This window comes from Pinus tabuliformis, chromosome 6 (assembly GCF_031772625.1).
Source record: "Pinus tabuliformis cultivar Carrire ecotype Pingquan chromosome 6, CPIR1, whole genome shotgun sequence".
NCBI classification, from domain to species: Eukaryota; Viridiplantae; Streptophyta; class Pinopsida; order Pinales; family Pinaceae; genus Pinus; species Pinus tabuliformis.
The window spans coordinates 722,174,707-722,184,947 of NC_142292.1; the positions used below are offsets into that span (position 1 = coordinate 722,174,707).

General features: G+C 40.6%; 1 protein-coding gene across 1 annotated transcript in view; it reads right to left on the reverse strand.

The window, feature by feature from the left end:
* Window positions 1-8,922, reverse strand: part of TPLATE (ARM repeat superfamily protein) — a 159,347-nt gene extending 150,425 nt beyond the window's left edge. The window contains exon 1 of the mRNA XM_089421006.1: window positions 7,391-8,922. Within this exon, the coding sequence (XP_089277132.1) occupies window positions 7,391-8,524 (1,134 nt within the window). The 5' untranslated portion in view covers window positions 8,525-8,922. The remainder of the gene's footprint in view (window positions 1-7,390) is intronic.
* Between the last annotated feature and the right edge of the window lie 1,319 nt (window positions 8,923-10,241).

The window sequence follows — 10,241 nt, forward strand, 5'->3', positions numbered from 1 at the left end:
TCCAAATCAAACTTAAGGGGGGGGTGAAAGAGTTATGTAGGCTAATCTAGACTTATACATACCGGTCATGGGTTGCCCTGTAATCCTCAGGGGTTACAACCCATACACCTTGTTTAGCCAACTTGTGACCACACTTGGTTTTAGATTAGATTCCAGAAGACTGTTACAATAAAATCTATTTATAAAAGGTGTTAACTTTACTTGTATATAACAGATAGGGAGAAATATATCTTAATGATACTATATTTGTATATAACAGGAAGGGAGAAATATATCTTGATGATACTATATTTTTGTAGAAAATCCACAAAATTCTGATCCACTAGTATGAGCAATCTGAAATAAAATTTCTTCTCACATAAACACAGAATTTCTCTACTAGATGCAGCGGAATAGGAACAGAAATAAAGTCACAGTCACACAATTCAACAACGCAGAATTGTCTACGGAGCCCAACTAGGAAAACCCTCTGCTTGTTATTGAGAATTTTGTTGATATAAAAAACTAAGCAATTGATCTCTTACAAAACAATTGATTCAATCTGAAAACAACCTAGTTTTCCTGCCTTGAACCAGCCTTGAAACCCTTGCAAGACTGCTGATCCCTGCTGCCCTCTACCAATCTGTGCACAATCTTCTCTTGCACACTCTTCCTCTCACAAGCTCCACGCACAAGCTTGTGCTTCGTATTGCTTGGTCTCACCAACTCATGCTCAGCAAAACAATGATTAAACTTGCGCCTTCGTTCGTCCTTTTAAAGGCAATTCGAATGGTTAAAATTAGTGAGTTTCTAATTAGGAAGATGCTTTTGTGATTGATTGAGTTAGCATGAGTTCATTGTTCATACAACTTGTCCTATTTCAAGTTAACCACTTGAAAATCAATCACTTGTGCTTTTACTCAATCAACTCACACTAGAAAATCAAAAACTCGACTTTCAATTTCAACACATCAGTTAACTGCAACCTAGCTCATCCTAATTTTAGGAACTCGTCCTAATTTATAGAGAATCTCCTAAATTTTAGAAACTCAAGCATGCCCAAGAAGGAACTCAAATTTGACTCCTTGAATTAAGCTACAACTCAAGGAATCAATTTCTCACTACTATTTTCAACACTCCCTCGTAGTGAGGAAGGTGTTCCTAGAATAACCTGGTCCACCTGGATCTGTCTCCAACACTACCAAGTTCTCTGTTGATGCAGCTCCTCCCTCTGAACTAGAAGACTTCCCTGCTTTCTTCTACGGAACTTGCTTTGAAGATCTCATCTTTCCTATTATGCTTTGCGAATCCACCTCTTTAGTCATAAGTGCCATGTACCTTGTGTACCTCTGTGGCTGCTTCTTGATGCTGGAAGACTCAACTCTCTTTTGATCTTCCTTAACCAAATCCTCTACCCACTTGGCTCGAACTCTCCCTATACTGGGAGTCCCCAACCAAGTGGTTACACCACTCGCCCTGGGCTATGCTCCTCATCATCTTGTTGGTCAACCCAACTACCAACTAGCTTAGACTGAAACCGAGATACTGGCTAAGGCTCCATCTTGAGAGCTCTATCCTGCTCTCGCTCAACCACCACGTCTCTACCCTGTGCACTCCCTGCCTTGTGGCTCAAGGTTGCACCTGTCTCTACCTAGAACTTGTAGAGATTCTTCACCCTCACACCTATCTGCTTCTTACATCCAGAAGCTCACACCTATTTGCTTCTTATATAAAGAAGTTAAGTGCTGGAAGTACGCCTTACATCTGTTGAAGATGATATCATATCCCTTGTCCTCAAGGGTAACTACCAAAACAAGATTATGCCGCAATCCTAGGACATTGGGAACATCTATGAGATGAAGAGGATTACCTTGCTCCCTTTGAAAACTGACAGCACCAACTCCTCTAGCTGCATATTGACCATCATCTCCTAGGTCAATCTGAACTTGCATGTCCTTCTCCTTTAGGTGGTTGAAACTTGAAACTCTTCTTGTTTTCATTCATGTGGAAGGATGCTCCTTGAACACATCTGGCAGGTACTTTGGCTCCTCTTATGTTGATCACTACAACTTCTACTACTTCAGAAAGTGTGCATCTCCAGCTCCACAATCTGCCACTACTAATGATCATAGCTCCTTTTGTGTCACTAAACTTTGGCTCACTGAACTGCCCCACTAGCAGGCCTCTAGCTCCCCTAACAAGTTTGCTCATTGGATCTTCTAGATCTACCCTCTTATTAGTGGTTTGGCCATCTGCAACCCACTGAACTAGGGCTCCACAACTCTGCCTCCTAACAGCTCACTACTAATAGCCCTTCACTGATCACTATACAAAGGGACTTCAAGTACTGCCCACTTGTCAAGATTTTGGCTGCTCCAGAATGTTGCTCCTAGGGCACACAAATCTGCCCTGTCACTATGACACATCAGCCCTATTGTCACTCTCCTCAGGGCCTCCAAAACTGCCCACACACAATCAACTCTTTGACTGATCTAGGGCTTGCAAATGAGCTACTAATAGTCCATACACTTACTGTTCTTAGGCTGCTTCAGATCTTCGTCCACTGCTCTGATACTATGTAGAAAATCCGCGAAATTTTGATCCACTAATATGAGCAATTTGAAATAAAATTTCTTCTCACATAAACACAAAAGTTCTCTACTAGATGTAGCGGAATAGGAACATAAATAAAATCACAATCACACAATTCAACAACACAAAATTGTCTAGGGAACCCAACTGGGAAAACCCTTTGCTTGTTGAGAATTTTATTGATAGAAAAAACAGAGCAATTGATCTCTTACAAAATAATTGTTTCAATCTGAAAACAACCTAGTTTTCCTGCCTTGAACTAGGCTTGAAACCCTTGCAAGACTGTTGATCTTTGTTGCCCTCTACCAATTTGTGCACACTCTTCCACTCACAAGCTCCACGCACAAACTTGTGCTTCCTATTGCTTGGTCTCACCAACTAGTGCTCACCAAAACAATGATTAAACTTGTGCCTTTGTTCCTCCTTTTAAAGGCAATTCAAATGGTTAAAATTAGTGAGTTTCTAATTAAGGAAGATGCTTTTGTGATTGATTGAGTTAGCATGAGTTAATTGTTCATGCAACTTGTCCTATTTCAAGTCAACCACTTGAAAATCAATCACTTGTGCTTTTCCTCAATCAACTCACACTAGAAAATCAAAAACTTTACTTTCAATTTCAACACATCAGTTAACTGCAACCTAACTCATCCTAATTTTTAGGGACATTCCTAAATTTTAGGAACTCGTCCTAATTTATAGGGAATCTCCTAATTTTTAGGAACTCAAGCATGCACAAGAAGGAACTCGAATTTGATTCCTTGAATTAAGGCACAAATCAAGGAATCACTTTCTCACAACTATTTTTAACACTTTTAAGGTTACTTATTATACTCATAAACATCTCATATCCTTGGGTTATCTTTCTTATGTGTTGATTATTAGACTTTGGGTTTTATAATATAAATCACACAATAATCATGCCTCACTATTTTTAACAACCCTTTCCAAGACATGAAGAAGAATGAATATCTTGATTAAAAAAATCAAATTTTGTTGGCAATCAAACAAATCTATTAGAAGTGGACTAACAATCATTAAACCTTGCAATATTGTATGTGGAGGGATAAGTGGGTGGGAGCGAAGAGCAGAGTCGAGAATTTGTCCAAAATGCAGCATATAGTTTGCTGGCAACAAGGTAGGGGGAGAAGGCAGTGGAGGTAGGACTGAACACAATGATGGTAGGACTGCACCATGAGGAGTTTTTGGACAAGGACAAGAGTATGGCAACAACAGACTTCATTGAAAACGACAGGTCTAAGGCAGCAGCTGGTCACTTGCAACTAAGCAGGTTGTGGGATGATAGGACATAGTTGCATGCCTCACCATTGCTCCCAGAGGACTAAATGATCACATGTATGTGGTGGTTCCCATGTTAGCTGGCACAAGGTTGTTCTGGTTTCTGGCAGAAGGATATGTAGTCACGGCCAGTGTTGCAGGAATCGCCCCCCCCCCCCCCGGATCCAAAGGCAGAATCGCGGATCGGAGCGAATCGATCCGGAATCCCCAGTGGAAGCGCGGATCCGTTTTTGAGGTGGCGCGATTCCGGGTTAAAAAAACGATTCCTGCCATTTGAGGTTGCGGCCCCCCGGAATCGCGCATCCCTGGACGCAACCTTGACGCAACCTGGACGCAACCTTGACGCAACCTGGACGCAACCCACCAATATGACATCATTCTCATATAGGATTCCTAATACCATATAACTTGAGCATTGTAGCCTGAATATACGGTCTTACTGCTCTGAATACAATGTCAACTCAATGAATATACATTGAAAAAGGGCGGGTTGCGTGGCGCAACCGGAAGCGCAATCATCTACTGAACTGATGGATGCACTTCTATATATTCATATACTGTACCATCATACATAGGGATGCCATACATATTTGTGAGATTGATACACACACACACACATAAATATATACAACTGTTGAAGTTGAGGTCATGCATATACTGCTGTAATTAGAACATAGCAATACCATACTCAAGCTATTTGAGCAGTGATATCCATACATAATGCTAAGTGCATATAAGAATGAAGAAGTCTCTGCTTATAGGTTTATACCCATCATTGCCAATATTGGGAAGCCATACCAATATTGATCTATATGAGAAACGATAACATATATATGACTGAAGCAAGTGACATGTCCATATTGAATTGATGTCATGAACAAATGTCATAATGCAAAGAATCATACTGAAGCATATGCCAATGATCATATGACACTATTGGTAAATCATACCAGGAGCAAGAGCATAGCCATATAACGAACGTCCAATTATTCCAGAGGTGCAGTATCAAATTATCAATACACTGTGAGAGTAGATCTGAGAGACTTCCTTGTAAAGTCTGCAATTCTTGCTAATGTAGTTTGTTGCCCTTACCTTGCTTCAAATCACTGTGATCTTATGTCCAACTATGCTTCCACCTATGCTGATCTACTAGGTATTCAATGTACTGCTGGTGGGGCTTAAGGTTCCTCCTCAAGCCTCCTACAATTCACGGTTTTGCTACAGCAAGGTCTAGGTCTTCATATACATGAAAATATACTTGGTTATAACTGCACTGATCCTCAGGATGACTGTGGCCTGGGTAGAGGACCTTAACTAGGCCTTCACCCCCTCAAAACAGACCCCCCAAGCTGCTGTAGAAACAACCCTTCTTTGTGGCCTAGAGAAGAATGAGAATCTCCTTCGATGACAAGGAACCACCCCCCTTTACCTGTGCTGTTGCTTGAGATGACTGCAGCTAGGGCAGTAGGTCCCTTCTAGGCCTCTTGGCGCTCTCAAATCCTCCTCCTCATACAGCTGTAGCAGCACCTTCCTGCAGCCTTGTAAACAGAGACAAACCCTCCACAAAATAGCACAGAAAAAGCATCAATACTTCTTGACTTGTGGCCTGATCTAGCAAGTGAGATGCTGCCCTAAATAGTCTTGAATTAGCTCTCCAAGCCTCCTTGCTGGCTGCTTCCATTAAATGCTGAAGGAGGACTTTGCAATCATGGTTTGCATTTTCAAATTTGATTTGTGGCCTTCATGAGCAATTGAGCCCAGCTCTGACATATTCCCAAACTTGAATTCTAACAGTCCTTTGCTTGATAGAAACTTGATAACTTTCCTTGTGATTGCATTCCTTCTCTTGCTTGAGCTTGTCCTATGAAATTTTATAGGCATCAAGCAGTATCAAATTGATACTGATGTATGTTTGTAATAGCTAGAATATAGATGATTGTTGTACATACTAGTAACTACAATGGAATCATGGATGCCATATCTATCTTGATTTATGCAAAAATATGCATGTTTTCATGTCTTCTACAATTAATTTGGTATTTGGGATGTTTTTTTTGAGTATAAATGCAAAAAAATATAAAAATATATATATATATAGCAGACGCTTCCGCGGACGCTTCGCTTCCTAGATTTTTGGAAAATGACGCTTCCGCGCTCCGCGCTTCCGCTTCGCTCCCGCTTCGTGCAACATTGGTCACGGCAGCACAACTTGCTTCCTCTTGAAGGTCCAGCTGCCCTGCCAATATCACTAATAGATCCAAGGGTCTTTGATGGATAGCACCTTTGGGAATTATGTATTCCCAGGCATATCTCTGCAATGTTGCAGATTGGAATGTTTTTCTAACCATAGAGGGTCTGTCCTGAACATGCCCTAGCGGTGCCTTGTAGGGGACATTTTTGTACCTAAGGATATTCTCAGGGCTATGTTGCTCACTTGCATTGACACCATCTTTTTTGTAAATGGAAAACTTTATGGTCATTTAAGCTACCCAGGTGATAGATCATTGCATCCCGTGCATGGATCTCTTTATTTTGTAAGGGAATGTAGTAAGTTTCAGGTTTGCACAATGCTAGTTTCAGGGTTTTTCTTTACTAAGGTTTGTATGGTAAACAAAGGCATATTTCAAACTAAATATCCGTTATCCATATTTGAGATGTAATTACTGGTGTTCTCATGAATGTAATGCTTGAAGCCATTGTGTGGATCTCCTTTCTGAGAACAGCAATGCCATTGGGCTTTAATTCGAATTCATTTATAAGAATTCACTAATGCCACTTCATCCTTTCCAAACATGAAAAAAGAACGAATATCTAGATCAAGAACTTGAAATCATGCTAATGATTTATACCTTGTATTTTTCATGTGAAAATGTAATGCTCGAGATCGTTGTGTGGATCTCTTTTGTGCCGAAGGAAAATGCCACTGGGCTTTGAAGTGATTTGAGATGGTTATCGGAATCCAGTAATGGGCCGCGAATAAAGGATTGAAACATAAGTCATTGATTTCATCCTTTCCAAAATTGAAGAAGAATGAATATGTAGATCAAGGAATCTAAATTTTGCTAACAACCTATACATAGTGTTTTTCTCGTGACCATAATGCCCGAGATCGTTATGTCGATCTCTTTTCTGAGAAGGACAATGCCGTTGGTGATTCGTCTGAATTGAGATGGTTATAAGAATCCACTTATGGAATGAAACATAAGTCATTTCTTAGTCCTTTCCAAAATGTGAAAGATAGAATGCATTTCTAGAGCGAATTGAAATTTTACCAACAATCAAAACAATCTTATTGGAAAATAAACACAAGCAAAGAGGTGAAATCTTATAATGCCAACATAAGTCAACAAGCTTCTGAATAAATTCTGATTTATATCATTTTTCAATTTCAATTTGATTCTCAATAAAGGTCCTTAACTCACTACGACCTCAGGCAAGTTCAAACGTAAACATAAACATGAACCTGACCAGGTGAGATCTTTCAGAACCAATCACCTTTTCTCAGATAAAATCAGGACCTTACCTGAGTATGAATATCGAGCAACTGCAGATTAGTAGCCACTGCCCTCACAATACTCTCTCTCGCTGCAGAAAACTCCTGCCGATCCCAGAGCGTTAGAATCGCCGTAATGGACCCCATTGCCCACTCCGGCTTACCCCCTGGAACATCCGCCAACGACAACAGATTGATTGCAACCTCGAAAACCAGCGCTGGATCCAGAGAAGAAAGAAACGGCACCAGATGTGAAACCACGTCCGATACGCCGACGATCTTCTCAGCGTTCCCGAACTCAAGTGGACCTCTAGGGCTCCCATCGTTCCCTCTACTATTACCAGACAGCTTCTGCAGGTCCTGAACAACCCCAGACGCCACAGTCTTCACAGCATAAACCAGAGGAAACACAGCAGCCCTAAAGCTCTCTACGGGAAGAACCATAGCCCTGGAAAGCAACAAATTCCGCTTGTTCCAGACAAAATTTGCCATGGCAACAACCCAATTGGACCTTATAGCTAGAGAATTTTCACTGGGAACAAGCTTATCCCCCGCCAGACGACTCATTCTTTTGCTACTGAATTCCTGGAATAACCTCCCGACTGCCTCAAAAGCGACCTTCGCAACGGCATCGGCAGAAGCGAGCATATTATCGCCGATCTGCTTCCACCAAAGGCTCACCCTGTCGAGCAAGTTCACGTTATTTTCGCAAAAAAATACGAGATCGTCCCGGGCCAAAATGCAGCCTAGGGTTTCCGTGATAGCGTAGCGAAGGTTATCGCTTTCGGAGACAAGGCAGCTGCTGATCTCTTTGCTGCAGTCGGTGATAAGCCTACCGAGCCTGTGGGAGGGAATGGCCGACAGGAACGAAACACCGGCGGCTGTCACGTCGGGGTCCGGGAAGTCGAAGTCGTTCTTTATTCCTCTGCAGACGGTCTCCCACTGGTCGTTCGTTAAGCGCGTGCAGCGGATGAGGTCGAAGGCGAGTTTCTTGCAGACGGCCGAGGCCGGAGACGCGATGATCTCATCGCAAGCACATTTTGAGACGGCAGATATGTCTCTGCCCGCAGCGGAGTGTTGCAGGGCTTGCAGGAGAGCGCCAGCTTGGCGCAGACCGTCGTTGGAGCGCAGATCCGCCTGGATCTGCGCGAATACTGCGTCCATGTTTCAGTTTTCTTGTGTCTGTGAATGGAAATTGGAGCAATGTACAGGGGCTTTGGTCAGTCCGGGATTCGAACGCGAGTCTGCTCGGGCATTTTTAAAGTGTTTCTGCATTTTCCATTGATGGCGATTTGAAAGGAGAATCTCGAATGGGGATTGATCCGACTGTGAATGGAAGCACGACGTTGAACGATCTGTGCTTGTTATTATTTATGACCTCGGATCATCAAGACTTAAATTTAGCAGCACTTTGGCCGACAGAGCGAGAGATAAAGATATTGAAAATTCAGCACTGTTAATTTGAGAAATTGAAAATTCAGAACTGTTAATTTGCGAACAAGTTTGATTTCGAATTGATAAATAAGATGGTAACTCTGTATTTCTTTTTGCAGAACGAATTTGACCTTATAATTAATTAAGAAATGAAATGTGTGCTCTTATAATTATTGTAAGAGTTGAAGGTTTGGTATTCTTATCATTATTATAACGGTCGAAGGTATGATATTACGTATTCAATTTTATTTTATTATAACCTATGTTATTAGGCATTTAATTTTATTATAATGGTGTTAAGTAGGTTTAATTTATTCAATTTTATTTTAATAGTCTGTTATTTTTTTTAAACTAAAAGAAATTATATTTCATATTGAGAATTTGATCTTTATTATATAAATTTATTTATGGAATTGTTTATAGTGTGATTTTTGGAGTTTTATGTGCTAAAATTTGGTGTAAAAATTTGAGGTGAAATGTTGATTTGGATAATTTAAACTAATTTTTTTTACTTTATTTATGGATTCAGCACATTTCTATTGTGCAAGGTTTACCATCAATCTTGTGATTTCAATGAATTCTTGCAGATCTGAAAAATCCACCAAAAACTCTTCCAAAAAATCGCACTAAAGACAACTCATTTATTTATTTGTAACTGGTTGAGGTCTTATTATGGATTGTTTTAGTAACTTTCATTTTTTTATTAATTACTAATTTTTTGTTTTTTATTTCTTTTTTATTTAATTTTTTTTTCTATTATTTCCATGTTCATGACTTTTAATTTATTATATTAAAAACATATTTTAATAATTTTAATTATAATATATATATATATATATATAAACACACACACACATATATATATATATATAAACACATATATATATGATATATATGTTAATATAAATAAAGGATTTCCTTTCAAATGGATCGTATTTCCATTTAGACATCATTGACTTTAAAGATATGTAAACCCAAATAGAGAAGATGGTAATAGGCATAACAAATGTCTCATGAGGCACGTAAATGATTCTGCTGGAAGGTCGATTCTTAGACTTGTGCGGATGGAGCTACAGGAGCGCGCGGGCCTAGGGTAAGAGAGTTAGGGTTTGCTGAGAGCCGCAGGCAGTCGCTGTTACCGGCCTGCCGTTTCCACTATAACGGATCAACGGAGACGATCACGCGTCGTTTAACAGCCGTCGTTGTTTACCTCACCTGCTGGCCGTCATGGAGGGCCACATGGAGGCGGATCTCGTGGATTACACCGAGGATCCTTTGGAGGACCATATTATATTTGGAAACCCTAACTTCGTTGCGCCGGTTACTGCCCCCCGACTGTTACGGAACCTTATTCCCTCGACACTTCGCCAGTGGTCGCGCTACCTAGTCTGTTCATTAACCACCTCGACTCTGCCCACCCTCCAGCATCGTCGCCTGGCCTTGAAGC